Source organism: Nycticebus coucang, chromosome 17 (assembly GCF_027406575.1).
Source record: "Nycticebus coucang isolate mNycCou1 chromosome 17, mNycCou1.pri, whole genome shotgun sequence".
NCBI classification, from domain to species: domain Eukaryota; kingdom Metazoa; phylum Chordata; class Mammalia; order Primates; family Lorisidae; genus Nycticebus; species Nycticebus coucang.
This window is the reverse complement of record NC_069796.1, coordinates 45,007,056-45,028,094: the sequence shown is the minus strand read 5'-3', so window position 1 is coordinate 45,028,094 and position 21,039 is coordinate 45,007,056. Positions and strand designations below refer to the sequence as shown.

The window sequence follows — 21,039 nt, the reverse complement described above, 5'->3', positions numbered from 1 at the left end:
TGCCTCAGCCTCCCAAATAGCTGGGATGATAGGCATCTGCCACAATGTCTGGCTAGATTTTCTATTTTTAGTAGAGACAGGGTTGTGCTCTTGCTCAAGCTGGTTTCGAACTCTTGAGCTCAGGTGCGAGTGTTAGGATTACACGTCCGAGCCACTACATCTAGCCCATGTGGCCTGATTTTCCTATAGTTTCAGTTGATACCTGCTCAACAGTGTCTTAGTTTGGATGATAAAATATATGGTCACCCTTATTCTAATTGTTCTTTAATGGGATAACCAGGATTTTGGGCTAAGGCCTAACATCTAAGCAAATGCCCTAATAGTAGGCCTGGGCCCTGAGGAATTCCTGTTAGGTCAGATGAAACTGTTCATGGGTTATGATAGGCTTCTCCTCACTGTCACTTCTAGACCACACCCCACCCTCTTTAATACTTCCCAGCTGCTATTCGCATCATCTGACTTGACCACCCACAGGCCACCTTGCTGCAGCCGTCATTTACCCTCCAGGTCTCTCCCCTCATTCCCTGAATGTTCTATCTTCTGCTGCCTGTCACTCTCTGGATACAACTTATTCTACCGGGAAGATCTCAGCTAATGTATGGCTTTAAATAGCATCTCAAGCCTGAAGCTTTCTCTCAAATGCTGAACTTGTATACTCAACTGTTTACCAGCTTTACTTGGGTCATTAGGAGGCATCTCAGACTTAATCTGCTGCAAATTAAGCTTTGCTTCCCCTCACGCCTCAAAAGCTGTTCCTCTTGTGGTCTGGCGTCATACCTACCTCAGTAAAAAGCAACTGCATCTTCCAGTTCCTCAGGGCAAAAACCCCAGACTCGCTAGGAATCCTCTCCTCTTTCATGATACTCGGTCTGTTAGAAAATCCTGTCGCCTATAAACTTCAAGGAATATTCAGAATCTACCTAGTTATTCCTACCCTCATGGCTAACAGCCTTGTTTAATTCACAGGATTATTATAATAGCCCCTTAACAGTTTTTCTGCTTCCCCACTTTCCTCTCTATAGTTTATTCCAACCCAGCAACTAGAGCAGGCGTCCTCAAACTGTGGCCCATGGGCCACATGAGGCGGTGTGATTGTATTTGTTCGCGTTTTGTTTTTTTACTTCAAAATAAGATATGTGCAGTGTGCATAGGAATTTGTTCATAGTGTTTTTTTTAAACTATAGTCCGGCCCTCCAACGGTCTGAGGGACAGTGAACTGGCCCTGTTTAAAAAGTTTGAGGACACCTGAACTAGAGGGATGCTGGTTGGATGTGAGTTAGATTGCTTTTCTGCTCAAAACGGTGCAATAGGGGCACCTGTGGCTCAGTGATCAGGGCGCTGGCCCCATACACTGAGGGTGGCGGGTTCAAACCCAGCCCCGGCCAAACTGCAACAAAAAAATAGCCGGGTATTGTGGTGGGCACCTGTAGTCCCAGCTACTCGGGAGGCTGAGGCAAGAGAATCGCCTAAGCCCAGGAGTTGGAGGTTGCTGTGAGCTGTGTGATGCCACAGCACTCTACCGAGGGCGATAAAGTGAGATCCTGTCTCTACAAAAAAACAACACAAAACAAAAACAAAACAAACAAAAAAACAACTGTGCAATAGGGTTAAAAGCAACCCCCTCATTAAGACCTGGGAAATTCTGCATGATCTGGTCCCCTGACACCATTCTGACCTCACCTCCTATTCACTTCCCCTCCCTTGCTCTAATCCAATCCCTCTAGCCTTCACGTCAGGCACTCTCCTCTTCAGGGCCTTTGGACTCTGGGTTCCTGTGGCTTGGACATACCTCCTTCAGAGCACTACTCAACTGACCTCATCTCCCTCATTCCTCGTTCTTACTTCCCAGCAAGGCACAGGACCCTTCCCACCTCTGGGGGCAGCACGGGGCGCTCCTCACCTCTGGGGGCAGCACAGGACCCTTCCCACCTCTGGGGGCAGGATGGGGCGCTCCTCACCTCTGGGGGCAGCACAGGACCCTTCCCACCTCTGGGGGCATCACGGAGTGCACGACCAACTTGTGTGAGATCTTAATCACCTCCATACAAATTCTCCCCTCACTTTCTGATTTTTCTTTTTAGCCTTTATCACTAACCCACCACATATCTTAAACATCTTGTTTCTTATTTGTCTCTCTCCCTAGAATACAACCTCTTTTGGGCAGCAATTTTGTGAACCTTGTTTATCTTGTGAACCTTGTTTGTGAACCTGGCAAGGTGCCTGACGTATAGTTAGCACTTGATCAATATTTGTTGAAGAAAAATGAATTAAAACATCAGTTATAGATACCCTTAGTCTGCCTTTGGATATTTTGCAACTTTATAACAAATTCCAAGAACCTTCCTTTGAAAGAAATGACTATGATCTTCTATGCCGCCTTCTTCCAGGTGATGAAATCTTTTTCTATAATCCTGGGTATATGGGGACCCAGAGTTTGCTTTTACTCTCCCACCCCACTAGCCAGCCTGGTTGGGAAAAAGCTATAAAAAGGCTGCCTTTTGTTGAACCCAAACCCTCTAAGTTATATCTGCTGGTCCAGTCCACTGTCCCCTTATGAGCCAAGTGTGCTCTGTGTCTGCACCGCCTTCTGTGACCCCTCGGTCCCTTGTCTGTTGAATAACCCCAGTTTCTTTATCGGTTTCTCCTGTGTTGCAGGTTTCCTCCACATCTTTGCTGCCCTCCTCCAGACACGGTGCCCTGTCTAAATGAAGGCTTCCAAAGTGGACACATGACTCCAGGTCTGACTCCCACGGAAGACAATGGGATAGTTACTTCCTTGGGAACTGTGACCCTCTGCGCTGTCACAAAGCCAGGGTTTGACAGGTGGTGATGGCCTCAGTGCCTTGAGGCAGGCTTTGCCTGGGCTGATGCGGGTGGAGGCAGGAGGAGTCACATGGATAGTGTTGGGGTCTGTGTGCATTTGCCACAGGAGAGTGAGGAGGCAGGACAAACTGGGGGGTCGATGGGATTAATAGGAATGCCACAGAATGAGAAGGGTTGGGAAGAGCTGTTAGGGAAGAGGCTCTGTGGGGTAACTAGCCATTGATCTGGGCCATGCATGAACAGGTAGTGGTCTGAGTTCAGGGTCACTCTGCCTAAGGGCCAAGGAGCTGGAGCAGCATCCTAAGGTGCTGGGGAGGACATTTGGGCACAGTTTCCCACGGTGCCACTAGATGGAGTATTGTGGAGGATGTGAAGTGGGATTTCTGCAGAAGAAAACCTGACATCTAATTCTTGAGCAAGTTGCTTAGCTCTGCACATCAGTTTCAGCATCTGTAAGTTAATCTCAGCTTTCTAGGATTCTTGGGCATAGCTAATGAGCTAAAAGATAAGAAAGTGTTTGTAAACAATGATTTTTGCCATTTTGTTTTAAGAGTTAGGAGGGTACAAGGGTAAGAGCTCTTCGTTGGCCCATCCCCCGGAACAGCATTGAGCCTTCTGTCAGTTCAACTCACAGATGGCTCTGGCCTAGTGTGACCCCATCTGTGAAGCCTGGGATTGGAGGGGACGCACCTGAAAATGGGGATGACGTAGTTGCTTGGGAAGATGCCCACGCGCCCGGTGACCAGGGAGATGCCTCTGAGCCGGCCGTCCTGGCACTGCCCCAGGACCCTGACGCCTTCTCCCTTCTGCAGGTCCAGCTCATCGGGTCCACGGGCTGAGTAGGAGTGCAGGGCTACAAACCTGGGGAGACACAGGGACCTGCTGAGGGAAGAAGGTGGGTGTGCCTGGTGGAGAGCGTGGAGCCAGTGGAGGGAGTCCTGACTGCAAAGCAAAGCCTGTCAGCCCACCAGTGGGCAATAAAAACACTGACACCATGACATGTAAGGCACAAAGTGGAGCAGCCTAGTTGAAATAGCAGTGGAGGGGCCAGGTCCCTGCCGCTCCCCTTTGTCTCCCCTCCTCCACACATCGTTCCCAAGGCCAATCCTGCCATTTCAACAACGGGGAAACTGGCCTTGAACAGACAAAGAAGTTGATGACTGGGAGTTAGTAGCAGAGATGGGGCTCAAAGTTACAAGAATTGGCTCTACAGAGGATGCTGCTTGGTGCATCCCCCGCTCCCCAAAAGTGGCTGCAGCCAGCAGAGTTCTGGGAAATAAGAGGTCTAAAGCGGAACATGTCTGACTCCCAGAAGTGGCCTAAACAGCCAGCTTATCACAGGCAGGGAAGAGGGAGGCAGGGGTTAGATTTTGGTTTTTAGCATTTAGTGAAGGATGGGCCATGTGGTGGGTGGAGGAGGATGGGTCCAGACGAGAATCAGGTGAGTATGTCCCGGTCTGAGTCAGGGGGTGAAGAAAACAGGGAATCGTGAGGTCGTGAAGGTGAAAATAGCTGCTGACTAAAGGCATCAAAAAATCAATCTGCTGTGGCCTGTCAGATTCATGGGTCACCAGCACCCGGCCCTCAGCCATCTCAGACACCAGGAAGCCCTTCCAGGCTCTAAGGGCTTTGAGACATTGGAGTGGTTTCTTAAAGAGCCTAGGGGAGTGTTCTCATCTACGAGGGTTTTTGTCTTCCTAAAATGCTATATTTATTTCTTGCTGATTACTAAAGCAACATCTATTTATGACTCAACGTTGTGAATTCAAAGCAAGACAGTAGAAATTTCTCAATTCCCAGTCTCTCCATGGTGCTCTGGTACACAGTCTTCCCGGTTTTTCCTACTTCTCTGAGATAACAAGCTAGGATGATGTGGCTTGCTAATTTGTGTTTTTTTGCTATTGTTTCATTTGGAAGGGAGCTGCTGTGTTTCTGGATGGGATGGTTTGAGGTGGTGATGCTTGCCAGCAAAGGACCAGGAAAGAGGAGCCCTCTATGCCAGGACTGTGGTGAAGGGCTGAGCCTTTTACTCACATGTTAGCTGAGAGGTGTTGCTGGGAGTTGGGCAGGCTGACCATAGCCGTGGGATGTCCTGCGGAGGCAGGTATGGGATGATAAGTGCTGACCTGCACAGACACACAGAAAAGACAGCCAGTCAGAACCGGTGAGTGCCATGAGCTAGGTCCACAGCAAACAGAGCTGCTACACGAAGGCCAGATACAGCTGAAAACCGAGCGACACACCCAGTGCCAACCAGCCTGAATCCTCCCTGTGGTTTGCGGCTGTGAGCACAGTGGGGCGTGGGCAGGCTGGTTTATGGCCTGCCGGAGTGTCATGCCAGGGCCACATTCCAGAAGGCTGCTCAGATACTCAGGAAGATGAAGAGCTATCCCATTTACAGTCCATGGGGCCCTGCTGGGCTCCTCCTCCCATCCCTCCGGCCCGACCCAATCTCTGGTGTGCTCACTTTCCTCTTTGAAAATGAGGCAATGGCCAGTACAGACTCAGAACTTAGCACTTGCCAGGCAATATTAAGTGCTTTATAAGTATCAGCTAAATTAATCCTTATTGAAAGTACTATTATAATCCCCATTTTTGGATGATGAAATAGTATGAAACAACTAATATTAAACAAAGAAAATTTAAAGGCCAGGTAGTCCAGGCCTTGAGCCCATACTCTTATTAGCTGTTGCTAGTATTCACACAAACACACACATATACGCACACACACACACCCTCTCTCTCTCTCTCTCTCACACACACACAGCAACTGCCCCAATGACTTCAGGTAAATCTGAATCCCTTTCACTTTTCTAGGACTTTGCTGTTATCTAACATAATGCTTTGCTTATTTCCTTCTTGGCACACATCACAGACTGTGATTGTTTCCTTGTTTATTGACTGAACATCTCTTCCCCTCCCCCAGATTGTATATTACCTAAGGGCCAGGGGACTTTGTCGGCCTTGTTCACCATTGTATTTCTTATGCTCATTATGTACTTGAATGAATGAAAATATCTTCAGTGAACGAATGAAAAGGTCTTCAGTGAATGAATGAAAGTTTTCCTACCTAGTATTCTAAGGACTAATGAAATCTCAGCCATCTCCATGTCATCCTGAGTAAGTGTATTCAATCTGTTTTCAGATATTCACCTCTAAGTGCTAGGAAGTATATACGTGTGCTTTTTAAAGACTGTACTTTTGTGGGCACATGTATTGTTGTGTATTTGTGTTTGAATGCATTACTAAGTGGATGTGTCTTGGTTCTGTGTGCAAATGTGTTATATTTGCTCAGAACCCAACAGCAAGTATTTGTACATGTGTGATGGTACTGATCTATTGCACATGTGGTCTGTGGACCGAAATAAACGTGAGTATATGAATGTGCAATTGTGTATGTGATTGTAAATATTGAAAAGATTCTGTGTGTATGTGTACTCTAGAGGTGTGTGCAAGTATGTACAACTATGTAATTTGTGTGTGTCTGTGTCAATGCTTGTGCGTAAATGTATGTGTAGTTGTGTATGTATTAGTGATATTTCAAAAGGATGTAGTTAGAAGACCAAAAAAGCATTGTAGTCAGATAATAACAAAGTTGGTGAGGAGGCAAGAAAAGTCGAAACCTTCCTACATTGCAGGTTGGAATATACAATGCTATGGCCTCTTTGGAAAATAGTCTGACAGTTCCTGAAATGATTAATGATAGGATCATACAACCTGGTAAGCCCACTTCTAGTTTATATACAAGGGAAATATATGGCATATACCCAAGAGAAATGAAAACATGTCTGTACAAAAACTTACACATGAAAATTTACAGAGGCATTATTCATAATAATCAAATGGTAGAAATACCCCAAATGTCTGTTAACTGATGAATATTAAAAAAAACAGTATAGCGATATAGTGGAATATTATTCATTCATGAAAAAGGAATGAGGTATTGATGCATATAAGAACATGGATGAACCTTGAAAATATTATACTAAGTAAAAGAAGCTAGACACAAAAGACCACATACTATCTCATTTCATTTACATGAAAAGCCCCAAAGAGGTAAATCTATAGAGATAGAAAGTAGATTAGTGGTTTCTAGGGGTTGGGGGAATAGGGGAGTATGGGGTGATAGTTAAAGGGCACCGGGTTTCTTTGTGAGGTGATAAAATGTTCTAAGTGTGGTGGTAATGGCCACACGTTATCTGTGAATATACTGAAAACCACTGAATTGGACACTTTAAATGGGTAAATTTTATGGTAGGTGAATTATAGCTCAATAAAGCATTAAAAAGAAACCCAAACCATTTCAAAACCATGCACCCGAGGTCCTCTAACACAGCATAAAGTGTTCACACCCATTCTTTCAAACAGACATAAAAGGAGCTGGTTTTGGGGTAAGCTGCTCCTTCCCTATGACTGGGCAAACTAAACTGCTGGGCTTAGGAAATGTGCCAAGGGAGAGCCTAGTTACTTGAACAACTAATCTTATGTTTGTGGAGACTGTTGGACCACTGATTAAGCAGGATGAACTTCACTTAACACCCCTGACTTTCCAATGTTATTTTAATAAAAAGCGCTTCTATCCATAAAAACCATTAATCATTTAGGGGGGAAGAAAATGCCAGAATGCAAAGCCATCTTTTTATTACAACAGGCTCTGTTGTTTTACTTCTCTGGGCCTTTATCCGGGGAGGGCATATTTCCTCCTATTTGGGACACTGGTGCTGACCAGGACAGAAATCTGTGGGCTTGTGATGGAAAAGGATGTCAGAGTCTCAGGTTTGAGGTATCCAGGAGAAGATGAGGGAGAATATGAGAAAGAGGCATGGGAGAAGATGGCGAGGTGATGGAAGACCCTGAGAATGGGGTCAGGGTCAAACTAGGACAGAGACACCTGGGAGAAAGATAGACCTGGAGGGATAGGGGAAGGAGGGAAGGAGAAAAGAGGGAGATAAAAACAGGAGAAATCCGTAAAATACATTCATTAGAAGAAAAACAACCCAATACGGCAGTGCCTGTAGCTCAGCAGGTAGGGCGCTGGCCACATACACTGAGGTTGGTGGCCCACAGCCCGGGCCTGCTAAACAACAATGGCAACAACAACAAAAAAATATAGGGGCGGCACCTGTGGCTCAGTGGGTGGGGCACCTGTACCGAGGGTGGAAGGTTCGAACCTGGCCCCAGCTAAACTGCAACAACAACAAAAATAGCCAGACATTGTGGTGGGCGCCTGTAGTCCCAGCTACTTAGAAGACTGAGGCAAGAGAATTGCCTAAACCCAGGAGTTGAAGATTGCTGTGAGCTGTGATGACACAGCACTGTACCGAGGGCCATAAAGTGAGACTCTGTCTCTTAAAACAAAACAAAAAAAAAACAACAACAAAAGTAGCATTGTGGTGGGTGCCTGTAGTCCCAGCTACTTAGAAGACTGAGGCAAGAGAATTGCCTAAACCCAGGAGTTGAAGATTGCTGTGAGCTGTGATGACACAGCACTGTACCGAGGGCCATAAAGTGAGACTCTGTCTCTTAAAACAAAACAAAAAAAAAACAACAACAAAAGTAGCATTGTGGTGGGTGCCTGTAGTCCCAGCTACTTGGAAGGCTAAGGCAAGAGAATCGCTTGAGCCCAAGAGTTGAGGTTGCTGTGAGCTGTGATGCCCTGGCACTCTACCCAGGGCGACAGCTTGAGACTCTGTCTCAAAAAAAGAGAAAAACAACCCAATAACGATGAGTAGCAGATACTACAAAGGAAGATATGTTGAGTAGCCAATAGCAAATGAAAAGATGTTCAACATCAATAATTGTCAAAGAATTGCAAATTAAAATCACCATGAGAATGGCTAAAATGAAAAAGACTGATCATACCAAGTGTTGGTGAGAATGTGGAGCAGCTAGAATTCTCATACACTTCTTCTTTTTTTTTTTTTTTGTAGAGACAGAGTCTCACTTTATGGCCCTCAGTAGAGTGCTGTGGCCTCACACAGCTCACAGCAACCTCCAACTCCTGGGCTTAAGCTATTCTCTTGCCTCAGCCTCCCGAGTAGCTGGGACTACAGGCGCCCGCCACAACGCCCGGCTATTTTTTGGTTGCAGTTTGGCCGGGGCCGGGTTTGAACCTGCCACCCTCGGTATATGGGGCCAGAGCCTTACCGACTGAGCCACAGGCGCCGCCCGAATTCTCATACACTTCTAATGGCAAAATGGTGCAACCACGTTGGAAAACAGACATTCCTCATAAAGTTAAAAATACGCTTTCCACGCTACTCAGCAATTGTACTCAAAAGTATCTACTCAAGAGAAACGAAAATCTGTGTCTACACAAGGACATGTACATGAATATTCAGGTCAGCTTTATTCATTTTTGATCCAAATATCAATCAACTGGTGATTCAGTAAACAAATTGGGGTATAACCACAGTGACATATTCCTCAGCAATACATGTGACCACACAGATGCATCTCAACAACCATCATCCGAAGTAAAACATCCAGGATACAAAACACTACATACCATATGATGTGAAATTATAAAAAATAAAAAAGCACAGAATTGTAGACGGAACACAGATTAAGCATCACCAAGAGGCCAGGGGTGGGGGGGGGGGAGGATTGCAAAAGGGGCACAAGAAAACTTTGCGAGGTGATGCAAATATTCTAAGTCTTCATTTGGTTAGTGATTATGAGCTGTCTATATATGCCACACGTCACTGAACGTGTACTTAAAATGGTTGGACTTCATACTGTGTGATTGGCTCAAAGCTATTAAAAAAGCAAATGTGAATACGTTATCTAGTTGGCAGGACAGTGGGCTTGACTCAGCTCAGGAACTGGTCAGTGAAGGGGGTGGGAATGGGTCCACTTCATAATGGGCAGCCAGCCAGTGGCCCTTATAGGAGGGAAAGCAAGGATGGGAACTTGTGAATTGGAGGCTCAATCAATAGGCAAAGGCAGAATGAAAAACTGAATGAAAGATGGAGGAGATAGGAAAAGAGGACAAAGGCAGGGAAGAGAGAAAGCGGTGGGAGGGAGGACAGGTACGGGGAGACAGAAAGGAAGGCCCCACCCGGTAAATGCAGACCCCAGATGGATGGCCAACCTCAGAGGAGGCAAGTCTGTTCCTGTCACTGGGATCCACAATGCCAGGCTCAGCCTGTGTGTCAGAGGTCCCCTCCCCTGGGGTCAATTGTGACCTCAGGTGCCCATGCCACAAGGGTCTGTGAGGCTGGATGGGAGGTTCTCCAGCAACTGGTGCTTTCTGGCATGGAGGCCAGGCGCTGAACAAGATCAGGGAGTGGATGTGGGTGTGAGGAGGGTGAGGTAGGGCTGGGCATTTCTGCAAAAATCTAAACACATTTCCCTCTCCCTTTTAAAGGAAATGACTCATTTCAAAGCAGTCTTTATCAGCCACAAAAGAACCTACAGCTGTGTGGCCTCGAGGCGTTTCCAGGCCTTCAGGTGTGAAGAGAGAGAGAAGGGGGCATGGAGCCTGGCACCCCTCTTCCCGCGTGGGCTGCGTTCACCCTCAGCCACACGGGCAGAGGGCATGCAGCCTCCCCTCTGGGCCCCGGGAGCCGTCTCTCTTAGGGCTCAGGCCTGCACCTCCTCTGTTCCCCTGCCTTGTGATCTTGGGCATGTGATCAGATTCTGCGGACCCTCCATTTACTCAAAACCTATAAAATGGGGCAATGGTGGTATGGACTAGGGTTAGGGTCAGTGTTGTTATGAGGATTAAATAAATATAATCTGGAGCTGGAACATATTCTTCTTAGTAACGTATCTCAAGAATGGAAGAAAAAGTACCCAATGTACTCAGCCCTACTATGAAACTAATTTAGGGTTTTCACATGAAAGCTATAACCCAGTTACAACCTAAGAATAGGGGGAAGGGGGAAAGGGAGGGGAGGGAGGGGGGAGGTGGGTAGAGGGAAGGGGATTGCTGGGATTACAGCGGTGCATCTTACAAGGGTATATGTGAAACTTGGTAAATGTGGAATGTAAGTGTCTTGGCACAGTAACTGAGAGAATGCCAGGAAGGCTATGTTAACCAGTGTGATGAAGGTGTGTCAAACAGTCTGTGAAGCTAGTGAATGATGCCCCAAGATCATATCAATGTACACAGCTATGATTTAATACAAAATAAAATAAAAAAATAAATATAATCTAAATTATTCAGCACAGGGCCTGGCACACTATAAATGCTCAATAAATTATTTCTTACTTTGATTGCAAAGAGATTAGATGCGGTGTGGGCTGCTGGACATGGGGTGGATAGGGTACTTTCTTTGGTGGGATAACCCAGCAAGGTCCTGGACCCCTTGCTCCAAAAGTTAGGTTTGTTGTCCCCATCCTAACCACTCAGCTGTTTCCTCGAGGGCCTTTTGGTAGCTTGGTGGGCATGGGGTGACTGGCTCCCCCAGAGAGTGTGAACTACCTCAGGCCTGACTATGGTCCTGTGCTTGGTATTCCAGAGCTAAGGAGCGCCTGGAACCCATAGCGTTCACTCAAGGTTGGGAGAAGGGCTGCATTTTAGGGATGGAAAATTAGGTATTATTTGATAAGTTTCCATACCCACCACTGGGGCTCATCTGGAGTTGACTATTTGGCTTTATCAAGTTACGTGCTCATTCCCCTCTAAAGATTCAAACAGACTCCAGAGCCATGTTGCGTAGTTGCAGTCTGTGTCCCTTACTGGGTCCAAGGCACCGTGCTAGGCACGGAGGTAGCTGCAGGGAGCAAGACACACAAGGCCCCATTCCCCTGGGAAGTTCACCATGTACCCCAGGAAGGCAGTTGCACCTGTAGTCGTACTGAATAAACATGGGGTGTATTGGGGTGGGACATTTTGGGGGCTGGCAGAAGATGCTTGCCTGGGCTGTCACATGCTACGACTCTGATGCTAATTCACATACATGGGCCCTGTGGCCATGATTCCTATTTTTACAGACAGGGAAACTGAGATAAAAAAGATTTGACAATTTTCTGGAAGTGGCCAGCAAATGGATGGTCAAGTTGATACTAGAGGCAAGAACTGTAATCAGAGTCCTTTCTCTAAGTCCATTTCCAGGTCTCAGTATGGCCAAAGGGGTTGTACCTATGAGTATGTGTGTGCCTCCCAGAAAAAAACTTTTGGCTGAATTCAATATTCTGCTGTTTATGCTGGTGGATGTGATAACCGCTGTCCTGTCCAGGGTCCCTCGTAACCCGGGGTATATCCGAGGGCAGATGGAATGTTAAATTGCTTTTGCTTGTTCACTCCCCCCCACCTCACCCCCACCCCGCAGAGCTGAGGTGCTGGCCGGGTCAGAGCTGCTGCCGCCAGCCCAGACTGCTGTCACCAGCCCAGACTGCTGTCAGCCCTGTCCTCCTCCAGCGGTCTCAGAGCCAGCCCAGCCTGCACACCTGCCCTGTTCTTGATGAGCACGGAGCAGCCACTCGGTGCTGTTTATTTGTCCTGAGAATAAAAACGCTGTCTGAGAAAGAGAACTCACTTATGAGCTGTCAGCAGGTCCCTTTCAGTCCATCTTGAAAAAACTTTCTAAGGTACCCGGCTAGGCTGGCCGCGGTGATACTGTACAATGCAGTGAAGATACTAACTTCCCCGTCCCCAAGGACTCCCTGCCCTCTGGAATGGCCTCTGCCGTCTGGCTCCCGCTTTCGTCTCCAGCCTCCACTCGTCCCCCTGTCACTTTGGCTGGGTCTTTTCCTGGCTCTTGGAGTCATTTCTGTCACCCTTAACCTTACGCTCTACCTCTCCTTCCACTGTGACTTTCCTTGGTTAATAAATTTAAAAATTGTAACTACACTGTACATACAGGTAAGTATATACCCTCATGTTTAAATTTAAAGGGTAATAATAATAAAACCGACATCTATAAACATACTACCCAAATTAAGAAATAGAGTGAAAATAGACATTGAATACTGTACTTAGAGGCTGTCCGCAGGTTCCTCCATAATCAGATCTCTTCCCTCTCCCAGAGGTAACTATAAAGCTGAAATTTCTGTTAGTAATAGCAGTGCTTTTCTATGTGTGTGTGTCCACCTTGGCCTACATTCCTAAACAATATGCTGTTTAGTTTTGCCTGTGTTTGAACACTGCATGAATGGACTCGCTATGTGACTTAGAGCTTAGCTTAACACCAGGTTTTGTGCATATTTGTGGCTAATTTTCACTGTTGCCTCACATTTCACCGTATGGCTATACCACCATTTAGCTATTCTGTCATTTGTATGTCATTTGGGCCATTTTCAGTTTGGGGCTGTTATGAACAATGTTGCTGTGAATGTTTTTGTGCACGTCCCCTGTGCACAGGTACAGGATGTACATCTAGGAGTAGAATTGATGGGCCATGGGCTACGAGCCTGTTCAGTTTTATTAGGTAATAACAAACCGTTTCCCGATGTGGCTGTAACAGTTTACACTTTCACCAGCAATGAATGACAATTCCTGCTACCCCACAATCTCCCCAGCATGCGTAAAGTCTAGCTTTTTTTTTTTTTTTGTAGAGACAGAGTCTCACTTTACGGCCCTCGGTAGAGTGCCGTGGCCTCACACAGCTCACAGCAACCTCCAACTCCTGGGCTTAAGCGATTCTCCTGCCTCAGCCTCCCGAGTAGCTGGGACTACAGGCGCCCACCACAACGCCCGGCTATTTTTTGGTTGCAGTTTGGCCGGGGCCGGGTTTGAACCTGCCACCCTCGGTATATGGGGCCTGCACCTTACTGACTGAGCCACAGGCGCCGCCCAAGTCTAGCTTTTTAATACCACCAACCTGATGGGTGTGCGAAGCTATCTCCTTGTGGTTTTAAATTAATTTCTCTTGAGTAACAGTGAGCTTACTGTTTTTCTTTCTCAAATGTTTATGGACCATTCTTTGTCTTTCCTTCTCCCATTGGGTTATTATTATTTTCTTATTAAGTTATGGAGTTCTAATATTTTGAATATGAATTCTTTGCAGCTTGTATTTTTACTCCGTGGTAAACGGATGAGCTGATGAACTGAAGTTCTTTTTAATATAGTCAAATTTACAATATATTCCCTTATGGTTCACACTTTTAAACAATCTTGAAAAAGATAGTTTCCCCACAAGGTTACAAAGATACACTTCTATCTTGTCTTCTAAAAGTTTTATAGTTTTGCCTTTCGCATTTAAGTCTTTAATCCACCTGGAATTGATTTTTGACAAGGGAGGAATCCAATTTCATCTTTTTCCACATGGATAACCAATTAGCCCAGCACCATAGTTCATCCTTCCCTTCTGATCTGCAAAGCCTCCTCTGTCATAAATCAAGTCTCCGTGCTGTGTCTGTTTCTAGGTGTTCCAGCGTGTTCTCTTAGTTTAGAAGAATCTCTGCTAAATGTGGACATCTGACTGGGTGAGTCCCCCTCCCCATCCCAACCAAATCCTGTCTTCTCCGTTAGTATCTTGGCTTTTTGCTCTTCCATTTGAATGTGAGAATCACCTTTTGAGTTCTACAAAAATAAACAAGAAAACAAACCCACTGAGATTTGAATTTATGGTTTCATTTGGGGAGAATCAACATCTTTAAGATAGCAAGTCTTCTTATCCAAGAGCAAGGCATAGCTCTCCGTTTACTTTAGGTCCTCTTTAATGTCTTTCCATAAAGTTTTATAAATTTTCTCAGTAAAGAGCTTGTGTGCCTTTTGTTGGACTTGAACAACTTGGTTGCTGCTGTAAATGGTTATCTCTTTTAAAAACTGTTTTTCTATTTTTCTTTTTAGTGTACATAAATGCAATCAACTTTCTCATTGATTTGTATCCAGTAGCCTTAATAAGCTCATGTTTATTCCCATTACATTTTTTTCTAGACTGTTTTGAGTTCTCCATATAAATGTAATCTTATCTGCAAGTAACGACAGTTATGTTTCTTTCTTTCAAATATTTGGCCTTTTACTTCTTTTTCTTGCCTTACTGTGTTGGCCAGGTCCCACCAGCACAATGTTGAGCAGGAACATGATAATGGGAATTCTGTTCTTTGTTTTCTAATTTTAAAGGAAATGCCTTCAAAATTTCACCATTAAGTATGTAGATTTTAGATAAATTCCATTAATCATGTTAAGGAAGTTTCCTTTTACTCCTAGTTTGCTAAATTTTTAAATAAATTATGACGGATATAGGATTGTATCAAACGTTTTTATACCTATTAAAATGTCACGTGGTTTTTTTCTTTAATCTGTTAAGATGATAAATTATTCAGCTAATTTTATAATGTTAAACCCAACTTTCAAGCTTTGAAAAAACCCAGCCTGCTCACTCTGTATTTCATCTTCATACAGTCCTGGGTTGTGTTTCCTAATGTACACTTGAGGATTTTTGCGTCTATGTTTCTGAGGGAGGTTTCTACTTTTCCTTTCTTATAATGCCTTTTTCTGGTTTTAATATTAAGAATATCCTAGCCTCATGAAATGAGTTGGAGCAAATTTTCTTTTTTTCTATTCTTTGGAATAGAAAAGTGTTTGTATAAAAGTTGAATTATCTCCTCCTTGTAAGGCGTAAAGACCTCATCCGTAATTCTGTCTGGGCCTGGAGTTTTCTTTGTGGAAAGATTTAAACTTATTGATTCAACTTCTTAAATGGTTATAAAAATGTTCTAAAAGTTTTCCAAAAGTTGTTTAACAGATATAAAATATTTTTTCAAAAACCCTCCTTGTTGAAAAAACATTTTGCGAGCACATTTGCCTGGTGGCCTCTGTTGGGGACAAAAGGTGGTACAAGCACTCCCCGAGTTACAAACATCCGCATTACATGCAACCTATACTTAGGAATGGAGGCTATTACAGGGAATAGGTAAATGCACCTGTTCCAGCTTACATACAAATTCAACTGAAGAACAACCCTACTGAACCTATCTGGTTTGTAACCTGGAGACTTGGAATATCTGCACAGAGGCTTGGAAAACCACAGCCAACACGGACTCTATACTGTTAGTTCAAGTCCTTAGGGAGTTCCAGAGTCCCACTGCCTTGCTCAGGAAGAACCCTATGGGGTTCCCCTGATCGGACTTTTGTAGCTCCTTGAGATACTACACAGTCATGGCTGGCTAAGAGAATGGACTTTTGGGACTATCTGACTTGGGTTTGAGTTGTGGCTTTGTAACTTATGTGAGCCTCAGTTTCCTCATGTATGTGTATGAAAGGAAGCAATAACAGTGCCTACCTCATGAGATTCTTGTGAGGATTCAATCACAAGAATGGATGCAAAGTGCTTGCATAGTGCACTCACATGAAATACCCAGTAACTGGTTACTGCTGTTGCTTTTTTTTTTGAGGCAAAGTCTCACCATATTGCCCTCAATAGAGTGCCCTGGCGTCATAGCTCACAGCAGCCTCAACTCTTGGGCTCAAGTGATTCTCTTGCCTCAGTCTCCTAAGTAGCTGGGACTATAGGCACCTGCCACAATGGCTGGCTATTTTTAGAGATGGGGGTCTCGATCTTGGTCTCAAACCTGTGAGCTCAGGCAATCCACCTGCTTCAGCCTCCCAGAGTGCTAGACTGCTATTGCTATGGTGAGAGGGGAGGCCTGTGGGGCAGGTATGTGGGGAGAAGAAGCAGGTGATAGAACTTTCTCAGCAGCACTGGCTTCAAGAAGGAAAGATTCCTTTTCTAGGACACAAGGGCCAGCCACGATAGCCCAGATTCCCTTTGGGGAAGACCTAGAGATGTGGCTGTCGGGGGACATGGATTTAGGAATCTTTCTTTCTCGACACTAGACTGGGCTGTTCTCTAGCATCCGAGGTTTCCAGTGAAGGGGAGCCCTGGCACTTCTCTGCAGCTGTGCCCTGCACTGTCTTCTTGGGAGAGCAGAAAATGCAACCCACACGTCAAACCACAAAGACAAAATCCTCCCCCTAGGCCGGGTCCTCCGGCTGGCCTCCTGCCCTGCCACTCGGCTGCCATGTGCTACCTCGGGCTTTCCTGAGCCCTGGGCTGCCACTGCCTTCAGGGTTTGGGCCTCACAGCAGAGTCTGTTGGGGTGGGTACTGTTAGTAGTGCTTTTTAAAATGCCAAGGAACACAGAAATCTTAATAATCCTTGCCCTCTTGATCATTACAGTCCACTTAAAGAAGTAACTGTTTGGCAGTAATTATAATTGAATCCTCTCACTGGGCCTCATTAAAAGCCATAAAAATTTAAATATGCAAAATCCTCCTCATGGCGTTTACTCACAGAAAATGCTTGTTAAGCATCTACTACTTACCAAGTGCTGGGCCAGCTTCTGGGGTAGGTGAAAAGGTTCCTGTATTCACGAGCAGTGGGGACTGTGTATCCCAACTACTCCCTGTCCCACACCAGGGTCTGCCCTTACATTCTTCAGACAAGAGTATGCCAAAGACAGGCAGTCTCTGAACATCTGGAAATTCCCATGCTCCACTTACCTGTAAGGTAGACTAAACAACCTTACGTCCTTAGAAAGCGGCTTTCTATGGTGGAAAGACTAACCATGGAGGTTATTTCCTGCACTAAGGAACACAGACTCACACGGAGAGCAGGGCGGGAAAAGTAGCAGAACAAAAGTTAGGAGACAAGAAAGCATAACTGTAAGGAACCTGGGTTCGGAATTCAGGTTTCCCTGGTTATGGGTCCTTACTTTGCTACTTTTAAAAATATAATCACTGGCAAGTTATTTAACCTGTCTGGTCCTAAATTCCATCATCTGGTCTAGGTAAGCTTCAATAGCTTATTCTCTAATGCAGTGTTTTTCAACCATTTTTATCTCAGGACACACTTGAACCTATAGTTAAACTCCTGTGGCATACTTAAATTATGTTGATCAAAAAAAAAAAAGGAGTAAAAGAAAGAATATACTTTGCTGTGAACGTCTTTAGAAAATAATTTAATTAATGATCTTTGAAAATTTTCACTGCACACCGGTTGAAAATCACTGCTCTAAGGACTCGTCAGTTTTTGTAAGTCTAATGGCCTCACTTCAGGAGAGATGGTTAAGGAAGCTAACTGAAATCAGACTGAACTAAAAGAAAGGCTTATTTTTTAAACAGCTCCTTCTAAGGAATTTAGTGAGCCCCAAAGTCATTTTACAATGTCAAGTTCATCTTGGCAGGCCTAGGCCTGCCAAACAACGACAACTGCCATCAAAAAATAGCCAGGCGTTGTAGTGGGTGCCTACAGCTACTTGGGAGACTAAGGCAAGAGAATCGCTTGAGCCCAAGAGTTTGAGGTTGCTGTGAGCTGTGATGCCATGGCATTCTACCAAAGGCAACAAAGTGAGACTCTGTCTCAAAAAAAAAAAAAAAAAGTCCATTGTTGTCATTAGAACATCCTTTGAGAAATTTATTAAATAATTGAGACAGCAAAAATGAAACTTTCCGAAGATGCCAAGAAACAGCGCACAGCAACCTCAAACTCTTGGGCTCAAGCAATTCTCTTGCCTCAGTCTCCCAAGTAGCTGGGACCATAGGCACCCGCTACAATGCCTGGCTATTTTTTGGTTGCTGTTGTCATTTGTTTGGCAGGCCCAGGCTGGATTCGAACCCATCTGCTCAGGTGTATGTGGCTGGTGCCCTTAGCTTCTGAGCTATAGGTGCCGAGCCAACAATGGACATTTTTAAGAAGAGAAAAACTCAACAGCCCCCACATATCAAAGCAGTGGTCTCTGTTGCCTTTGAGTAATCAAGCTCCCTCAATAAGTGAAGATTTATGTTCTTAGAAACCATAGGAGCTGATGCTTTCATGGACTCTAAAACACTCACTGATACCTTCTTGTTGGCAAGTCTGCCTTCCTCTTCTACTTTTTTTTTTGAGACAGAGTCTCCCTCTGTCACCCTGACTAGAGTGCAGTGGCATCATTGCAGCTCACAGCAACCTAAAACTCCTGGGCTCAAGTGATCCTCTTGCCTCAGCCTCCCGAGAAGCTGGGATTACAGGCACTGGCCCACGATGCCCAGCTGATCTTTACATTGTTAGTAGAGACAGGGTCTTCTTCTTCCTTAGGATAGTCTTGAACTCCATCTCGGCCTCCCAGAGTGCTAGGATTACAGGTATTACTGCCATTCCCAGCCTTTCTTCTAAATTATTATCACAGTCTTAGGAAAATACTGCATATTGAGGCTGAACTTCAATTAGTTGTATAACAATTTTCCTCATGAGATTAATAGTATGCAGCCGCAGAGTCCAGCACAATTCGAGAATCCTTTCTAGAGATAGACTCAGGTATCTACAACAAGTGAAAAAGACATGGAATGTTTCCAAAGCCATCACTTAAAACCCTCTCTGGACAGTGTGCTTGCTGGCTTTGTAAGATTCAGTAGAAACTGGGAGAAGCTGGTCCCTCACTGTCTCAAATCAGATTTAAACACCTTTGATTGGCTGCGCCCCCCCACCCCCCCACCCCCCACACCGGGGCACACTATTCCCGCCTACAGCACCCAAAGAGATTCACCTGCTCTGCCAGGGAGCCTCTGCTGCCTTCTCCCCCTTATTGAGTGAACCTCGCTAGTTTGGGACCCTGGCTCATTGGACAACTGATGTATCTCACCTTTCACAGGGCTATATTTATGGAAAATAAAGGGGGAGTAAAACTGAGAGAGCCAGACCACGGCCATCTTAGGCCGGATCGCTGCCATCTTAGAAGTTAAGATTCACTTTCGCCGCCATTTTGTTGTATAAGTTTCACTTTCCTGTAAGAGCAGGCAATTCCCTGAAGTCATGCGAGTGTGACCGCCCAATCAGGAACCACCCTGTACATCAGACTATTTGGCAGACCACTTGGTAGCCAATCCCGAGACATCCCCTGTCCTGAAGCCTAGCACACCCCTCCCACTACCCCATATTATAAAAACCCTATGTCCCAGAGCTCGGGGCTCCTGGCTCAGATCTGTTGCAGCAGAGCCCCCGGGAGCCCAGGCTTGAGCTTGTGCCAATAAAGGCTCATTTGCTTTTGCATTGGAATCGGCTCATTGGTGGTCTTTGGGGACTTCGTGATCTGGGCATAACAAAACCTTTCAGATAATCTCTGTTTCCAGGTGTCCTGATATTTTTATCTCATTGTGGTAAAAAGAAATGACAATATTCACTTACAGTAAGAAGGAGGAAATCTCTAATTTTGGTCCATAAATCCATTTGTACCCCCAGACTTTTGAATAATACTTAAGCACTCAATAGATGTTTGCTGAGTCTGCTTTCAGGAAGGTCAGTGTCTCTAAACCATCTGGGACAGATGTGAAGAGACTGTTCTCCCAATTTTCTCTTCTCTTGGAGTTAAGAATTTGTTAACAACAAAGAATTGATTTATATTTGGCAGTGGGGACAGGGATGTCACTTTTAGTTCTTAACCTTTCCTTGCTGTTACCCAACTCAGTCTCTTTTCCCCACCAATGATTACTTACAAAGTGTGTGTGACATTTTTCTCACAAGAAGGCTAAGGGGCAGTGCTCGTGCATTTTGACTAAGGGATCTGCTGTAAGATGTGGGGAACAATGATTTGGGAGTATCTGATCCTCTTCAATTGACAAGTGCTCTGAGCTCTAGGTGAGCAAATGTTAAAGATGAAAAAAGGTTGAAAATGGGTGGCACCTGTGGCTCAGTGGGTAGGGCGCTGGCCCCATACACTGAGGGTGGTGGGTTCAAACCCAGCCCCTGCCAAACTGCAACAAAAAATAGTCAGGTGTTGTGGCGGGCACCTGTAGTCCCAGTTACTTGGAAGGCTGAGGCAAGAGAATCGCCTAAGTCCAGGAGTTGGAGGTTGCTGTGAGCTGTGTGACGCCACGGCACTCTATAGAAGGCGATAAAGTGAGACTCTGTCTCTACAAAAAAAAAAAAAGAGAGAGAAAAAGAAAAAAGGTTGAAAAGAAAGCATAGTCCCGGGTGGTGCCCGTAGCTCAGTGGGTAGGGCATTGGCCACATACACCAAGGCTGGCAGGTTTGAATCCAGCCTGGGCCAGGTAAAAGAACAATGGCAGCATAAAAAATAGCTGGCGTTGTGGTGGGCACCTGTAGTCCTACCTACTTGGGAGACTGAGGCAAGAGAATTGCTTGAGCCCAAGGGTTTGAGGTTGTGAGTTGTGATGCCATGGCACTCTACCCAGGGTGACAGCTTGAGACTGTGTCACAAGAAAGAAAGAAAGAAAGAAAGAAAGAAAGAAAGAAAGAAAGAAAGAAAGAAAGAAAGCAAGCAAGCACAGTCCCTGCCCTCAAGGAGTGTGCATGCAATCTTGCTAAGATGGGGAAAACCAAAACCAAT

General features: G+C 45.3%; 1 protein-coding gene across 6 annotated transcripts in view; it reads right to left on the bottom strand.

The window, feature by feature from the left end:
- The window catches only part of SH3RF2 (SH3 domain containing ring finger 2), a 149,216-nt gene that overhangs the window by 37,464 nt on the left and 90,713 nt on the right, over window positions 1-21,039 (bottom strand). For 5 of the 6 annotated variants that reach the window (XM_053565942.1, XM_053565941.1, XM_053565943.1 and 2 more), the window contains 2 exons: window positions 4,858-4,949; window positions 3,514-3,702 (listed from right to left, as the gene is read on the bottom strand). In XM_053565942.1, coding sequence (XP_053421917.1) covers window positions 3,514-3,702; window positions 4,858-4,949 — 281 coding nt within the window. The remainder of the gene's footprint in view (window positions 1-3,513; window positions 3,703-4,857; window positions 4,950-21,039) is intronic. The other variant, XM_053565945.1, reaches the window with a different exon arrangement.